The sequence below is a fragment of the Portunus trituberculatus genome, chromosome 9, assembly GCF_017591435.1.
Source record: "Portunus trituberculatus isolate SZX2019 chromosome 9, ASM1759143v1, whole genome shotgun sequence".
Lineage (NCBI taxonomy): Eukaryota > Metazoa > Arthropoda > Malacostraca > Decapoda > Portunidae > Portunus > Portunus trituberculatus.
In genome coordinates, this window is record NC_059263.1 from 9921716 (window position 1) to 9939252 (window position 17537).

A 17537-nucleotide genomic window follows, 5' to 3' on the forward strand; every position below is an offset into this window, starting at 1 on the left:
AGCACAAAGCTTTAATATCAAAACTGCCCTCCTATGGTTTTTATCTTTCTCTTTGCAACTTTATCTCAAGTTTCCTTTCTAACCATTCTATTGCAGCTGTGATAGATGGCCACTGTTCTTCTCCTAAATCTATTAACAATGATGTTCCTCAGGGTTCTGTCCTGTCACCCACTCTCTTTCTGATGTTCATTAATAATCATCTTAACCAAATTTCTTACTCTATCCAGTCCTACGCTGATGATGCCACCCTACATCTTTCCACGTCCTTTCAGAAACGACAAACCCTTCAGGAAGTCAACAGATCACGCAGGGACGCCACAGAATGCCTGACTTCTGATCTTTCTAAGATTTCTGATTGGGACAGAAAACTTAGTAGTGTTCAATGCCTCAAAAACTCAATTCTTCCACCTGTCAACTCAACACAACCTTCCAGACAACTATCCCTTCTTCTTCAATGACACTCAACAGTCTCCCTCTTCCACACTGAATATCCTTGGTCTGCCCTTTATTCATAATCTTAACTGGTAACTTCACATCTCATCTCTTGCTAAAACAGCTTCTATGAAGTTGGGCGTTTTGAGGCGTCTCTGCCAATTTTTTCTCACCCGTCCAACTGCTAACTCTGTACAAGGGCCTTATTCGTCTTTTTATGGAATACTCTTCGCATGTTTTGGGGGGGGATTCCACTCACACAGTTTTATTAAATGGTGGAATCAAAAGCTTTTCATCTCATCGACTCCCCTCCTCTGACTGACTTGTCTTCAATCTCTTTCTCACCGCCAAAATGATGCATCTCTTTTTATCTTTTGTCGTTGTTTTCATGCTAACTGCTCTACTGATCTTGGTAACTGCATGCCTCCTCCTCCTGCATCCTCACTGCACAAGGCTTTTTCTTCCTCTGACCCCTTTTCTGTCCAACTCTTTAATGCAAGAGTTAACCAGTACTCTCAAACTCTGGAATACCCTGCTTGCTTCTGTATTTCCATCTTCCTATGACTTGACTTCTTCTTAGAGGGAGGTTTGAAGACATTTTTTCCCTGAGTTTTAGCTAATTCTATATCATTCTTTAAGAGGACTGGCATTTCAAGTGGGCATTTGTTTTATTTATTTATTTATTTTTTTTTTATCTTTTGTTGCCCTCTGCTGGTTTTCTCTCATACATAAAAAAAAAGAAAAAGAAAAAAGACAGTGGCAGGATTTGAACCCGTGCTCTTGGAGACCCCTTGGCCCACAAAGTGTATGTGGTTCCACTGTATCACAGTGTTGGTGTTCTAAGTTGTGGCTTTGTGTTGGTTGTCAGGACTCATTTTGATAAGTACAGTGTTGGAGAAAGGTGACATTGATAGAGTTTGTGTGCTGAAATTAAGTACTGTATGTACAAGGATGGTGGACCTGGAGAAAGTTAGCATAGACTTCACTGGTGTTAAGTTGTGTCTGTTGAATAAATGTTGAAATATGTGAGAGAATTGGTAGTCTGAATCACACAAGAATGAGATGCATTGATCTTCTAGTGTATAATCTGAATCTAAGCCAAACAATAAAAAAGTGTTGTTAATTTCCAACAAAACAATGATTTCAATAACAATTTGTTTGCCACAGCCAGAAGTGATGTTGAAGAGTTCCTCTCTGTCACTGTCAAGCCACGAGGCAAGACTGAGGCGGCGAGGTGAGAAGGTGGGGAGGGGAGGCCGCCGGAAGGACACCAAACACCAGCAGGAGAAGGAGGCAGAGGACAAGGCACTGCGGGACACTGAAGGGCATGGGGGTGAGGCCAAAGGTGCTACTGGGCCCGGGGAGAGAAAGGGACGCGGTGAAGTGGAGGCTGTGGAGCTGGAGGACCTGGGCGAAGTGTCTCAAGAGGAGCATGATGATTGCAGTGATGGGGAGGCCTGCTGCCCTAACTCCCCTGATGATGATGTGGTGAGGGTCTCTCCTGACAAGGCTACCACCACCACCACCACCATCACCCTCTCTCAGATCAAGGAGGAACCACCAGACACTGACTTCCCCAGCTCCCCAAAAGAAGAATTTGACCCAAACTTGCAGGTGAAGGAGGAAAGTGAGAGTGAGTCTGGAGACACCCTGAGGCAGCTGTTAGCCCTAGAAACAGTGGCAGGGGCAGGGGCATTTGACGGAGATGCGGATGTGGTGTGTACCGGCGAGAGTACCCGACTCACTGCTCATGTGGGTGTTGATCCACATCCAAGACTTACTCATCCAACTCAGGTGTGCCTCTCTAGTCTTCTCACTTGTTAAGACTCATTTCAAGTGTACTCATAACTGTTCTCTTCACATCACTGCTCCAGTACATTTTATGATGCTTATTCTTCACACTCCTTGCAGCAGCAGCAGCAGCAGAGTGTGGTGCTGGAGGAGGAGAGAGTGACTGCCACCACACCAGAGCCTGAGGAGGAAGAGAAGCCACCCTCCACAGAGACAGTGGAGGCGGTGGAGGTGGACATGAAGGCGTGGATGCAAAAGATAAGAAATGGATGGACTCTTGCCTCTGCCACGGGCATCTCCATCGGAGAACTTTATCTCATTGTGAGTGTGTGGAGTGGAGCATTTTTCTGTGCTCAGTTAGTTAATGAGAGTGTTGGTGTGTTTGTGTGGTGGTGGTTGTGTTGGGAAGCTTGGGTGTGTGTATGTGTGTGTGGGGGGTGTTGTTCAGGATGTTGCTTCTCTGGAGTCTGGAGTATCCATTTTCTTTCACAGCTGGGTCAAAACAAAAAGATCTGCTTGGAGTACGATTTTGAGGACCCAACAAAGATCAAGGAGAACACGGAAGACTCCAGTGGTGAGAAAAGTGAGGGAGTAGTGGTGGAGGGTCAGTGCATCACCACCACCACCACTGCTGCCCTCACTACAGCTACTAGTACTGCCACTACTACTACCACAGCCACCAACACTGCCACCACCACCACCACCACCACTGCAGCCACCAGTACTGCCACCACCATCACCACCACTACAACCACTAGTGTTCCAGTCATTTCTGGGGAGGGAGTAGGGACAGACTCAGGTGGCCCCACACCAGCTGAGAAGGAGCAGCAGGAGCAGCAGCAGGGTAAGGACGGCAGTGACTCGGGAGGGGATGCCACCAAGGATGAGAAGCAAGTGGCAGCAGAGAACCTGTCCGGCATGCTGGCACAGCTGCTGGCCATGACCCGCATGATCCTCAACAAGCCAGCCATTGACTCCACCTGTCCCTGTGGCCACATCTGCAGCCGTGGGTCAGGTGTGCTGCGCAGCCCTGCCGGAGGGCGCTCCCATAGCCTGGTGGGACGGAGTCCTGGCAGCACCAGGAGTCCCCGCACCAGCAAGTTGGCACTGGCCAGCAGCCCCAATGTGGCGGGTGTCAAGAGCCCTGGTGGCCAGGGTGGCCTGGGGTCTCGGCCGCTGCGGGAACGCAACAAACCTGCCTCGGCTAAGAAGCTCATGGCTGAGACTATGGAGCCGCATGCCAGTGTGGTGAGTGGCCAAGCACCATTGAGGAGTAGGGCTGGATTGGCACTGTCTTGTCTGCCACCAGTCAACCATGAATGGAAATTCTACTCATTAAAGATTTAAGTTTTGAAATTAGATTTTTGAGAAATTCATATGTAACAAATCTTAGAGTATGAAGAGCCATTGACACAGAAAAGATACTTGCCATGGATGTCACTCCATACAGTACTTGAGAAATTTGTTTAATTTCAGGGTAGTTCTTTGTAGCCTTGCTAGGCCTAATGAGACCCAACACCATCCCTTTCTTCCCCTTCCCTTGTCACATGATCCTCACATCACAACACATGCCGCACAACCTCGGACGTCAGTTGAGGCAATCCACCCACAGAGTTACGCGAGGGATGGGGAGGCTGGCACCACCACCATGGCGGGCGTGGAGGTCACCATCCAGGCCTCCACCACCACCACATTCACCACCACCACACCCTCCAACCCAGATGCCCTGCAGGTGCCCATGCCGGGGATCAGCACGGGACCCTCTGCTGCCATGCCGGGCCTGAAGGTGGTGATGGGAGCCGGCCGGGATGCAGGGGAGTTCAAGGTGCCGCAGGGACCTGCACCCAGGCAGCTACATGTTCAGCAGGCTAACTTTAATGCTCAGCTAAGTGTGAGTGTTGACCTCAGCACTCCTTGTAGCTACATTCCACTCCTCTAAACATAAATTTTATCCCTTTCCACTGCACCTGACGGGTGTATTTACCTAGTTGTAGTTTTGCAGGGCCTGGGCTTTACGTGCGTGTGGCCCCGTCTCCATATCTACATTTATCCAGTTTTCTTTAAAGCTATGCACACACTTTGCTGACACCACCTCCTCACTCAAACTGTTCCAAGTCTCAACACATCTTTGCGGGAAACTATATTTTTTAATATCTCTCAGACATCTTCCCTTCCTTAGTGTTTTACTATGCGATCTTGTGCTTCGAATGTCATATTCTTCTCTCAGGATCAGTTTCTCATTATCCACTTGGTCCATTCTGTTAATCAATTTATAAACTTGTATCAGGTCTCCTCTCTCCCTTCTCTGTTCCAGGGTTGGTAGATCCATAGCCTTTAGTCTCTCCTCATATGTCATCCCTTCAAATTCTGGAACCATTCTTGTAGCCATTTTTTGTAGTCTCTCCAACTTCCTTATGTGTTTCTTTTTAAGGGGTGTCCACACAACTCCTGCATATTCCAATCTGGGTCTTATTATAGTACTTATCAATTTCTTCATTATTTCTTTGTCCATGTAGTGAAATGCTGTGTGTGTGTGTGTGTGTGTGTGTGTGTGTGTGTGTGTGTGTGTGTGTGTGTGTGTGTGTGTGTGTGTGTGTGTGTGTGTATTTACTTAGTTGTAGTTTTACAGGGCCTGGGCTTTATGCTCGTGTGGCCCCATCTCCATATCTACACTTATCCAATTTTTCTTTAAAACTATGCACACCCGTTGCTGACACCACTTCTTCACTAAAACTGTTCCACGTCTCAACACATCTTTGTGGGAAACTATATTTTTTAACATCTCTCAGACATCTTCCCTTTCTCAGCTTTTTACTATGTGTGTGTATGTATTTACCTAGTTGTAGTTTTACAGGGCCTGGGCTTTATGCTCGTGTGGTCCCGTCTCCATATCTACACTTATCCAATTTTTCTTTAAAACTATGTACACTCTTTGCTGACACCACTTCCTCACTCAAACTGTTCCAAGTCTCAACACTTCTTTGCGGGAAACAAAATTTTTTAACATCTCTCAGACATCTTCCCTTCCTCAGTTTCTTACTATGCGATCTTGTGCTTCTAATGTCATATTCTTCTCTCAGGATCAGTTTGTCATTATCCACTTGATCCATTCCGTTAATCAATTTATAAACTTGTATCAGATCCCTCTCTCTCTCTCTGTTCCAAGGTTGGTAGATCCATAGCCTTTAGTCTCTCATATGTCATCCCTTTAAATTCTGGAACCATTCTTGTAGCCATTTTTGTAGTCTCTCATTTTCTTATGTGTTTCTTTTATGGGGTCCACACAACTCCTGCATATTCCAATCTAGGTCTTATTTTAGTACTTATCAATTTCTTCATCATTTCTTTGTCCATATAGTGAAATGCTAATCCAATATTCCTTAGCAAATTATACGTCTCTCTGAAAATTCTATCAATATGGCTTACCGGTTGATTATTTTCTTCCATTGTCACTCCCAAGTCCTTTTCCTTTTTACTTTTTCTAGTTCTACTCCATCTCCCATCTTATAGATTCCCACTGGTCGTCTTTCACTTTTTCCCATTTCCATGACATGGCTTTTGTCCACATTGAATTCCATCTCCCATTTTTGCTCCATTTCCAGATCTTGTTTAAGTCTTCCTGTAGTATTTCACAATCCTCTTTTGTTTAATGACTCTGCACAGTTTCGCATCGTCCATAAACAGATTTATGTAGCTGTTCACTCCCTCTGGCATGTCATTTATATATATGAGAAAAGTATTGGTGCCAATACTGACCCCTGTGGCACTCCGCTGTCTACTGTTCTCCACTTGGACTTCATATCTTTAACTATCGTCCTTATTTCTCTCCCCCTCAAGTAATTCTTCATCCATCTCAATGTGCTTCCTTTTAAGCCACCCTTCTCCTCTAACTTCCATAGTAATCTTTCATGTGGCACTTTATCAAAAGCCTTTTTTAGATCTAAATAAATACAGTCAACCCATCCCTCTCTCTCTTGTACTTTATCAACTATTCTAGAGTAGAAACTCAATAAATTTGTTACACATGACCGACCTTTTCTAAAACCAAATTGGCTATTTGATAATATTTTGTTGTCTTCAAGAAACTCAATCCATTGCTTCTTTATTACTTTTTCACACATCTTGCATATTACACTAGTTAGTGATACCGGTCTGTAATTTAAAGGTTCTTCCTTCCTTCCGCTCTTATATATGGGAACCACCTCAGCTCTTTTCCACTCCACTGGCACTGTTCCATTTTCTATTGAGCATTTTATGATGTTGTATATTGGACTTGCTAGTTCTTCCCTACATTCTTTCAGTATTCTGCCTGAGACTTCATCCGGTCCCATTGCCTTTTCCTCATCTAATTCCGTCATCAACTTTTTATTTCAAGCTTGGTTACTTTAATCTCTTTCATATAGACAGTCTCTCTATTACCCTGTGGTCTTTCAAATTTGGATTCCTTAGTAAAGACCTCATGAAATTTACTATTTAACAGTTCTGCCATACTTTTGGGTCTTCCACCATTCCGTTCTCTCCTTTTAACCTTTCTATTGTTTCTTTTTGTCTTATTTTTCCATTTATGAATCTGTAGAACAATTTTGGTTGTTCCTTACATTTTTCGACAATGTCCTTTTCATAGTTCTTTTCTTCTTCCTTTCTCACCTTAGCATATTCATTTCTTGCTGTTTTGAAGTTTTCCTTATTTTCTGGATTTCTGTTTCTTCTCCACCTTTTCCATGCTCCATCTCGTTTCTCCTTTGCCCTAGCACATCTTGCATTAAACCAATCTTTCTTTCCTTCTTCTTTAGGTCTATATTTCGGGACATATTCCTGACCCCAGTTTTGTATATTTCCAAAAATAAGTTATATTTCTCTTGAGTTTTCCATCTCCTCCCAGTTTACGTTTTAAAATAGTTCTTGAGATTCTCAATATCAGCCTTTCTGTAATTTAATCGGTCTCCTTTGTATGATTCATCTCTATCTTCCTTTCCTTCTTCTATATCCATTTCTAATATTACATGGTCACTCTTTCCCAATGGGCACTTATATCATCGTTAATTGGTATATCCCTTGTAAAACTAGGTCTAATCTTGCCGGCTCATCGTTTCCTCTGAATCTTGTGTTTTCCTTTACTCTTTGGACCATCAAATTATCTATCATTAGGTTCAGGAATCTATCTCCCCAGGCATCTTCCCCCATACCACTTTCATAATTTTCCCAGTCTACCTCCTTACAGTTGAAATCTCCTACCAATATCACTTTTCTCCTTTCCTTAATGATTCTTGTAAGACTCCTTATTGTGTCATCTATCATGTCTCTATATTCTTGGTTAGTCCATGAGTTTGTTTTGGTGGCACATATGTTCCAATGATTGTTAACTCCTTTTTATTAATATGCATCTTAACATACAGTATTTCTGATTTTCCTTCCCAAACTCCACTTGATTTACCACTATCTCCTTCCTTAACATCATCATGACTCCTCCTCCTCCTTTACCCACTCTGTCTCTCCTCCATATATTATACCTTTTATCTATGTCTATTTTATTGCCTCATTTAACTTTGTTTCCACCAGGCATACAATATCTGGTTCTTCTTTCTTTATGTAATCTCTTAATTCTAATTTACTAGATAAAATCCCATCTATGTTTGTATACATCATTTTAATCTCTTGTTCTTATCATTTTTAGTTAAACTTGCTCCATTTTTTCTCTTCTTTCTCTTTTATATACCATTTCCTTATCCTGTCTCCTATAATTCTCCAAAAAATGCCTTCTTCTCCTCCTCTGACCTTTCATTATTTTTTCTCTTGCTTCTGCCACCAGTTCATTGTGTCTCTTCCTTTCCTCCTCGTTTCTATTTTTCTATATATATATATATATATATATATATATATATATATATATATATATATATATATATATATATATATATATATATTATGCAACCTTCTGTTTCTCTGAGTTTTGTTTTTCTATATAGTACTTCTTCTGCTGCTGCTTGTGATTTTAGTAATATCTTAATTGGTCTCACTGTTCCTTCTTGATATGGTCCCATTCTATGGATTTCTTCTACTTCCTCTTCTAAGTTCTGTCTATCCTCGTCATTCAGATGTTTTAGTAGGTCTTTTACTGATTTCATTTCGTCTTTTCCTTCTTGGTCTATATTTAACATTTTTTCTTTCAGTCCAAAAATAATTACACTTTTTTTTTTCAATTTCTCTTACTAAATTTTCTTTTTCTTGAGGACTCCTATCATTTTGCTTGTCATATTTTCATCTCTTTCTTTTAACTGTTCTTGAAATACTTCTTGAAATGATTCCTTGTCTTTCTTATCTTGGATTCTCCATGCTTGTACTTCTTTTTTAATCACGTCTTGTACTCTTTCTTCATCTTTGTTAACTAGATCTTTTAGCTTCTCTTTATCTTTCTCGGCTTTACCGAGTCCTTCTTCCATCAATTTCTTGTAGTTCGCTATTTGCACTTTTAATTCTTCATTTTCGGTTTTTAGCCTAGTTTCGTTTTCTTCCACTCTTTTTATCTTTTCTTTCAATTTCTGGAGCTCTTTATCCTGTTCTTCATTCTCTTTCATTCCCATACTCTCCTTTATCAATTTATCTAATTTACGTTCAATAGTCAACACTATCAAATAGTGAAGTATGTGCCATATCAAAGCCTTCGAATGCTCTTTCTCCCTCACCAACATTGTCATCATCAGCTTTCATTCTTTCCCGTGGCTCATACCTGCATTTAGATGGAATCTTTTTCTCACTCATGATTTTGTAACACTGTATTCATGAAAAAAAAAAAAAAAAAAAACGAGTCCACACTAATCGCCCAGGCCACTGCAAACCCAAACAAAGGTAGTGAAGATCAGCTGATTCTCGGGAGCGACGGTATTGCGTCCTTCCTCGACTGCGTCTCGTGTGTGTGTTTGTGTGTGTGTGTGTGTGTGTGTGTGTAATTCACCTCGGTCGCCTGCTGGTCATCCAGCCAGTCTTCCCCATTACGGAGCGAGCTCAGAGCTCATAGACCGATCTTCGGGTAGGACTGATACCACATCAACACACACACACCGGGAAAGCGAGGCCACAACCCCTTGAGTTACATCCCGTACCTATTTACTGCTAGGTGTGTGTGTGTGTGTGTGTGTGTGTGTGTGTGTGTGTGTGTGTGTGTGTGTGTGTGTGTGTTTTGCTTTATTTGGGATCACCCAGCTTGAATTTGCTGGCTACACTAACTAAGTGAGCATTTTTTACTGTGTTGCCCTAGGCCATCTTTCTCCTATTACATATGAAAAATGGATTTGTGTTAGTCTCATTATTATCTGTGTTGTTTATTTGTGAGGGTGAGTGCTAGACTGGATCAATGTTTTGTGTTGCAGAAACTTTTACCAAGGTACAACAATCGACCAGGGAGAAGGCTGGTGAGGAAGAATGTAGTGGTGCAACGACAACTGCCTTTGTTACCCAAGGCAGTGGTGCAGCTGCCCTCCCATGACAAGGTAATGAAGGAGTGACTTTCTCCATATCATCAAATATCTTCAAATTATAACCTCTATCTTTAAATCTTACCGGGACAGTTTCTAGCAGGCTCTAATAATGGTTTAGGATGGGTTTTACTCTGTCAATGGGGAAAGCATCCTTGAGAACCTGATTCTTCATGCCTGTATCCGTGTTAACTGTCCTAATGAAAGAACAAAATTTTAAAGTTCTAGTGGTAGTTTAAAATATAGAGTTGTACTTTTTCACAGAAGAAAAAAAAACACCCTTGTGAGCTTGTCTCTTCATCTCTGTGGCTTTTGAAAATCATATTGGTGGGGGAACTAAGCATTAATGAAAACAGTCTTATATCTCACTCTAATGGTTCATCAAGAAATCAGTTTAGCAACCTTTTTGTTTATGTACAAAAAAGTTATGGCTTATTTAAGTTTGTTCTCTCCCTCAGGATGGTGGCAGCACAAGTGGCTACATCTCCATCACCATTGCTCCATCCCCCAAGGGCATCACCTCCCCAGCAAGCAGTGCCTTCACCAGGTCGGCCATAGCGACCCCCTCTTCCTCTCAGTCCCTGGCACCGGTGCTCTCTCCCTCCCTCATGCCTGTGAGGAACAAGATCATCCAGCCGATACACTCCCCCAGCAACCAGGCCACCACCAGCACAGTCCTGCAGCCCATGCAGGCCCCCAGCACACTAGGGGTTGCCAACACCCCTATGCAGGTGTCAGTCCTCTCCCCCTTACCCACCCCTGCTGCCCCACAGATGCCCTCCCTGTCCCCAGGTACCAATGCCATCTCAGTCAACATATCAGGCCAGCCACTGTTGACAGTTGAGATGCCGCCCATTGTCAGCACTCAGGCCAGCATGCCTGCCCTCACCACCCTCACCCCAGCACCAACGCCACCAGCACCACCAGCACCACTACCTGTAGAGAACAGCACAAGTGTCACCTCTGCAGTGAGTGTACCTCACTCACCCTCCTCTATAGAGAACAGACAGACCAATGGGCTGCTTAGTTCAGTGGTGTCACAGGTGCTGAATGAGCTGCCTGACCTCAGTACACCCCCTGGAACACCTCAGCCAAGCCTTAACAAGAATGGTGACCAGGGCAGCCTGCAAGTGACAAGTTTGAACAACTCAGCTTCCCTGTGCCATCCTGCTTCCCCGCCAATCGTGTTTGGCTCCACCCTTCCAGTGGAGCCCCTGCCTGACTTGCACACGCCAATCCTTGAGGCAGCCACCACCAGCATGACCACAGTCACCACCATGCCACAGTCAGCCTCCACCACCCTTTCCCCAACACCCCTCCTCACCATTGCCAGCACACACCACCTGGAGCTATCACCTCCCCCCACACAGACCAACACCTTCTCCTCCCTCCTCAACACCCCAACCCCAAGTATCGATAGGAATGTCACCTCCACCCCTGTGCGGGCAATCTTCCCCTCCACCCCCTCCATCTCCTCGCTGCTGTCATCCCCACCAGATCTCAGCAAGGGCTTCCCGAACCTCCTGGCTGGGTCTGAGGAGACACAGGATGGGTCAGGTGCACCGGAGTCTGGTGGCATTGTGCCTGAGCTACACATACCAGAAGGCAGCGTATCTCTTCCCCTGCTGGACATATCACTTGGGGGGACAGTCACCATCGCAGACCAGGCACCAGGTGGCCTGCTGGGCACCGGTTCTCAGCCTACGCTAAGGGAACAGTTAGCCGCGGCACACTCCCCGCCGCACATAGCTTCGGTCTTGCCTCACAGCCCACCGCCGCTGCCTGCCTCATCCATGATTAGCCTGAACACTGGGAGTCAGGACAGCAGCAGTGCAGACAAGCTTATGGACATCACACTTGGCAACTCCAACTCCAACTCTAGCTTCTCCAGTGCGTAGCTACATGTTTTGCTGGTTGTAACTGTGGCGGTGGTTCCACTTATAAACTCATAATTCTTGCCATATTGATGTTAGCCAATTTTATGGTTTGTGTGGATTCATGCAATTGTTTAACATGGCTTCCCAGTGCTGGTTATATAAACTCTTTCTCCTCCACAGGTCTCTTGGCTGCTGCTACCCAACCACTGTTAGATGCCACCACAGGTGACCCCCAGGCCTGTGTGGTGGTGGGCAGAGCACAGGGCCTGGGGGAGGTGGGTGGCGGGGAAGTGGGTGGTATTGCAGGGGGCAGGGGCAGCTGTCTGGTGGGTGATACGTCGGGCTTCCCAACGCTCTCCAACACGCCTCCTTCACCCCCCTCGTCACCCTCGCGTCTCCTGCAGCAGTCGGACACCCAGTGGCTTAACAACGAGGTTAATGACTTCTCCCTCTCCAGTTTCCTTGGGCATTTTGAATCCCCTGTAAAGAACAACTCCAATTCAAGAGGTGCTTCCCAGACCAGCCCACAGACCCCCTTCATGCCTAGTCTCAGCTCAGTGTACAATGAAAATAGTGTGGATTTTACTGCCACATTTGCTGAGATGAAGGCACAGGTCTCTGGCAGCTTCAAACAGTAGTAGGGTGGGTTTTGAGAGGGAGGTGAAAGTGATTCAGTAATATTATATATAGTGCTAAAGAGTATTAAAGACAGGTGGTGTGCAAGGGTGTTGAAATGAGTCTGTAGAGGACTGGTGTTGTGAGGTGGTGTAATGGAGCAGGGGCCTTCAGAGGAATTGAAATGTCTAGTGGAGAGTTGAGAGGCTTGATTATCCCAATATGTGACAATATGTACCACACTCAAGGTGTACATAGCATTTCTCGCTCAACTGTAAATTGTAAACGTTAAGCGGGAATTGTTTACTCTCTTCAGAATCTCCTAATTTAGTTCCAAGAGAGCGAGAGACAATAGATATTAGGAAGTGTACAACTGAAGGTCACATTTTTTAGTGCATTTTTACTTCCAGTGATTATGTGTTATGGTTCTTAGTTATCAAAAGTTACAGTGCATGATAGTACAAAACAGGTGACCCAAACTCCCTTGTTTCCCTCAAAGAAAGAACTCTACTATGTGGAAAAAGCCAAGCAAGGCATCATCATTGAGAGGTCATTGGTACAACCTGTCAGTGTTTGGATGAGTGAACCTGTATGGTAACCACATCTCAGTGCCAAGTGTATGGAAGTAATGTGTGTGTGTGTGTGTGTGTGTGGATATGTGTGAGGGAGGGATAAGGTTATGTATATTCTCTAGGTGACTGATGAGCACCGTGAATGGGAAGTCGAAGAGAGTGCGAATGGCTTCATCATTGTCCACGATAACACCATTGTAGTCCACTGTAGCCTTAACCTGTGTGACTTCAGTAGGTTCCAACATAGCCATCCATCTCTGCTCCTGGCCCTCTTCCCTTGGTAGGCCCTTCAGCCTCAGACAATGCAGCTGGCTTCCATTCCCACTTGCCTCAACACTTACCATTCTTCCACTAAATATCATCACCCCTTTTCCATCAGCAGCATTGAAACCAGGGGCCACTGGGGACATGAGATTGAGGGGCAGCTCATCAGGGACCTTTGGCCAGACTTAGTGAGAAACTGTAACTGTTGAGACCATTGCCTGTCATGGCAGTCTGACGCGGCAGATACGGTGGAGGGTGCAAGGCTGGTGGTGGTGGTGGTGGTGATGGCAGCGGTAGGGGAGGTGAGAGAAGATTGCATTGTCGCATGGAGACACAACCTTCCTTAGCCTGACGCGGTCAGAGGGCAGGGGTATCTGGGGATTCCAAAGACAGGAGAGTAAGAGTGTTATAGGGGATGGTAGGGGAGCAGGGCCCTCTCAGGTCTTGTCCTAGCCATGATAGCAGATGCTGGTAACCATCATTAGAACCAGTGGGGGTTCCAAAACTGAAATTCAGTTGCTCTCTTCAGTGTGTGTGTGTGTGTGTGTGTGTGTGTGTGTGTGTGTGTGTGTGCAAAAATGAACAAGTTGCTTTGCAGGACAAAAAACTGACAGCAACACAATGGCTTATGTTCATAAATGCCTTGAGATTTCACTGCATTTTTCAGTGGTCAAGGAAGCAATCTGTTGGTTCTTGTGATGTTTTTCATACTCTAATGTAGAATCATAGAACAGTGGAACCATGAATGAAAATACTGGAGGATCATCAAGACAGCAAAAGATTTAAGAATTAAGTATTTGTATTGTTTTTATATAGTAGATGTTTTATTGGACAGACTTGCCCTGAAACTATATTCCACTCATCCCAAATCCATTGTGGAGAGAGATGTGAAGTGTTTATGCCACCACTGACTAAGTACCACTCATCTCAAATCCACTGTCAATATGTTTATTGCTGTGGAGTGAAATGTGAAGTGTTTACACCACCATTCTTAGCTGACTGACTTAGCTATTTATGTTCAGGATGCATAGGATTGACGATGCTTTACTTACATCCTGAATCCTGCCTTGTGAGTGCAACACAAGATGGAAAGTGGAGTTTCGATTTCTTACACTCAATGATAGAGGAATTTCTGTGATGTCAGGAGGAAATAGAAGCTTCACTCAAGAAATAAGAAAAGAAGGAAGACAGTACAAGCAAAGCAAATATCCGTGGTGTTTAGAATTGGAAAGGATTTGTTTGGGAATCAAGGTGTAAACTATGGAATCTGTGTCTTTCAGTGTGTGTGTGTGTATGTGTGTTAGAGAGAAGACAGTTTTGTGCTGTACCTCTTGAGAGAGAAAGTGAATGAAGAGACTGGTGAATAAAAAGAGAAAAAGGAGACAGGGTACCCAGTCATGTCTTTAAGAAACCATGAAGTACATGGCACCACGCTACAAGAAGTGACAGAAATGAACAAACATTGAACAAACACAAATGCCTATTACTACTACTGCTGTAGTATGTGTCTCATGTTTTTATACACTTACACAGATCCATAAACATACATACAATACATATACCAAGTTTTTCATAACACCACTGAACAAGGAAAAAGAAAAGACAACAGTAAAGAAAAGAATCCCTGAATGAGTAATAACTTTGTACATTAGGAATTCTATTTTTGTTACTTAGCATAACTCTCACTCATCTAGAGCAGGGTAATACTAGTACAAAGGCTGAACATTGGAGAGGCTGCTTAACGCTCTCAGGCTGAAATATGTCCCTCACCCTAGCAGTTACTTCAATCCAGCATGTTCTTCACAACACTTGCATCAACACCCAAGGAGGATGAGGGCAGGCGTCTAATCACAGCCCCTATTCGAAACACTTTGTTCTCTCGTCATGATGGCTTTCTCAGGCTACATAGATGGCTAGTCAAGTTCTTAAGGGTGCTTGTTTTTTATCTAATTGTTGCTACAGAACCTTTGTTGCACGCTGTCTGGAAGCATGAAAACATTCTTCAGAATTGTGATGGTTTTCATGAGAGCCTGTTGAGAGTTGTCAGGACGCAGATCAGGAACGTTTGAGCATGCGGCCTCACTAAAGATGGTTACCTTGTGTATTTATTAATTAATTTATTTATTATTATTATTATTTTATTATTGTTATTATTATATTTGTAGTGGTTATTACTCACCAGGAATATCTCTCCATTGTATTTACATATTTATTTCATTTTCATCCTTAGCATTTTTTCCAGTGGTTGCAAAGTTTTATGCTTTTGTGTGTGTTATTTTTTTAATAACTCTGCTGTGATAAAAATACAAAGTAACAGATAGACAGACAGACAGACAGATAGATAGATAAACAGGCAGTGCTAGCCAGATGATAAGATATGTAGTGTAGCATCACAATGAACAAACTTGAGGAAGGAGGATTACTGTGTGTGTTCCCCTTCTGTTTGTCTGTTCTTAGACTTTCCCACCCTGATCTTGTTGTGTTTTGTACAGTGCATTGTTTTAACTAGGCTGTTCTTACTTTTATTGTAGCTTTCTTTTTCTTCTTTCAGAGCTTTATTTAGCCTGGAGGAGTTTGTTTACAATAATGATATGCTAGGTACATTTTCTCTTCAGTGCCCAGTTGAGTGTGGCAGAGGCCAAGGAATGTGTTCAGCTGGTAATGGAGTTTCCTTCCCTGCCTTTCCTGTGTGGTGTGTTCCTCTTAGCTACACCTGTGCCAAGTCAAGTCACTTTTGCCTGGGATAATTAATTAGCTGGGTTCTTAAGGATGTTTCTTCTCATTTGATGATACACAAGATTTGATTAAAGTCTTTTAAACACCCCAGAAAACACCAGTCACTTATCTTGGAGCCTCTTAAAGGTAGTCAAAACAAAATGTCAAAGTTACAAATGTGTTGGGTTTTTTTTTCCCCACTTGATGGTACACAAGACTTGTTGAAATATCACGTCAAGTCTTTAAAACCTCTGAGAAAACTCCAATTACTTCTAGCAAAGTCTCTTAAAAGTAGTTCAGGTGAAATGTGAAAATGTTCAGGAATATGGACACAAGAAGGAAAGGAAGGGAAAGAAATTTATAACTGTATAATGCCAGCTTAACCAAATGTGGTCTTGCATCATCATCATCACTACCACCACCACTGCAGCCGGCACCACCTCCATCATCACTGTCATTGTCATGATATGCTCACTATTTTGTTCCCTTAAATAGCCTTCACAAAATCTTTCCTTATTTAGATATTTATGATACCATAAATTTGTGGATTTGTCATGAAATTTATCTTTATTTGAGTGTTTATTGGCAGGATTTTATTTTGTTTTCACCAAATCTTTGTCAATGTTTTATTACCAAATATTTTTATTGATAATTTTATCAACATATTTTCACATCTTCACTAACTTTCATTAAAGTGATGTTTAACAACATTCATGTCAAAATGATGTTGGACATACCAAACAATTTTTTCTATGCCAACAAGCAAAGGTACAAGAGAAGATGTGGGGCTTTTTTTATGGAGATAATGAAGTTTCTACAATACCAGTGATTGTCTTGGTGAAAGAAATAAAGATGCTTTGTTAAGCTTAAGCCTAAATGATATGAAAAGAGTACAGATGTATACTGTAATGTAACTGTATGATAATAATTAGTTCTCACACACTTTTGTTCATTGTATGTAAATAATATTCATGAAGATGGAATGAGAAAATATGAATCAGACATTGTAAATAATGGATAGCCATTGATAAAGTATATATTCAGCTATTTTACTGTTTTTGTAATACTATTATATTGACAGAAGTATGCGGCCAGCTGTGCCTGTGCTGTGCCTAATGCAAGCTTCAGTGTGGTGGGTGGTGAGGTGGTTCATGAGACTGTCCCTCTCCACCAAGGGGTGATATGTGTGTGTGTGTGTGTGTGTTGTACAGGGTTCGAGCAGGGCTCATAGTATCCTGTCTCCATGTCTCCATTTATCCAATTTTTCTTTAAAGTTATGCACATTATGTGTTGTAATAACTCAATGCATTCCACTTTTCCACTGTTCTATGTGGAAAACAGTATTTTCCAATATCCATCACACACTGCCTCATCCTGATCTTTACATGTCCTCTTGTCCTTCTATCTTCTGTTACCAGCACCAGGTCTTCCTTGTCTAGCTTTTCAATGCCATTGACTATCTTGTACATTGTTATTAGGTCTCATTCTCTTCTATCTCGTAAGGTTGGCAGTCCCATTTCCTTCCGCCATTCTTTATATATTAGGTCCTTTAGTTCTGGCACCATCTTTGTAGCAATCATCTTTATCCATTCTAATCTTATATCTTTTTTAGAGCTCAGAGACCATACTATAACTGCATATTCCAGCTTTGGATTTATCATGCTTGTGATAATTTTTCTCATCATATCTTTGCCCATGAATTGAAATGCCACTCATATTAGTCAACATTTTATATGATAATCCAAATATCTTGTTTATGCATATTTCGGGGTTCAGATTTTCCTGAATAATCATTCCCA

The 17537-nt window shown here is 42.8% G+C and overlaps 1 protein-coding gene across 2 annotated transcripts in view; it reads left to right on the forward strand.

Annotated features, from left to right (window-relative positions):
• The window catches only part of LOC123501353 (mucin-5AC-like), a 29516-nt gene extending 12731 nt beyond the window's left edge, over positions 1-16785 (forward strand). The window contains exons 9-15 of one of the 2 annotated variants that reach the window (XM_045250141.1): positions 1600-2226; positions 2344-2544; positions 2716-3471; positions 3836-4114; positions 9591-9710; positions 10154-11585; positions 11753-16785. In XM_045250141.1, the coding sequence (XP_045106076.1) occupies positions 1600-2226; positions 2344-2544; positions 2716-3471; positions 3836-4114; positions 9591-9710; positions 10154-11585; positions 11753-12210 (3873 nt within the window). In that variant the 3' untranslated portion in view covers positions 12211-16785. The remainder of the gene's footprint in view (positions 1-1599; positions 2227-2343; positions 2545-2715; positions 3472-3835; positions 4115-9590; positions 9711-10153; positions 11586-11752) is intronic. The other variant, XM_045250142.1, reaches the window with a different exon arrangement.
• The last annotated feature ends 752 nt before the right edge of the window (positions 16786-17537 follow it).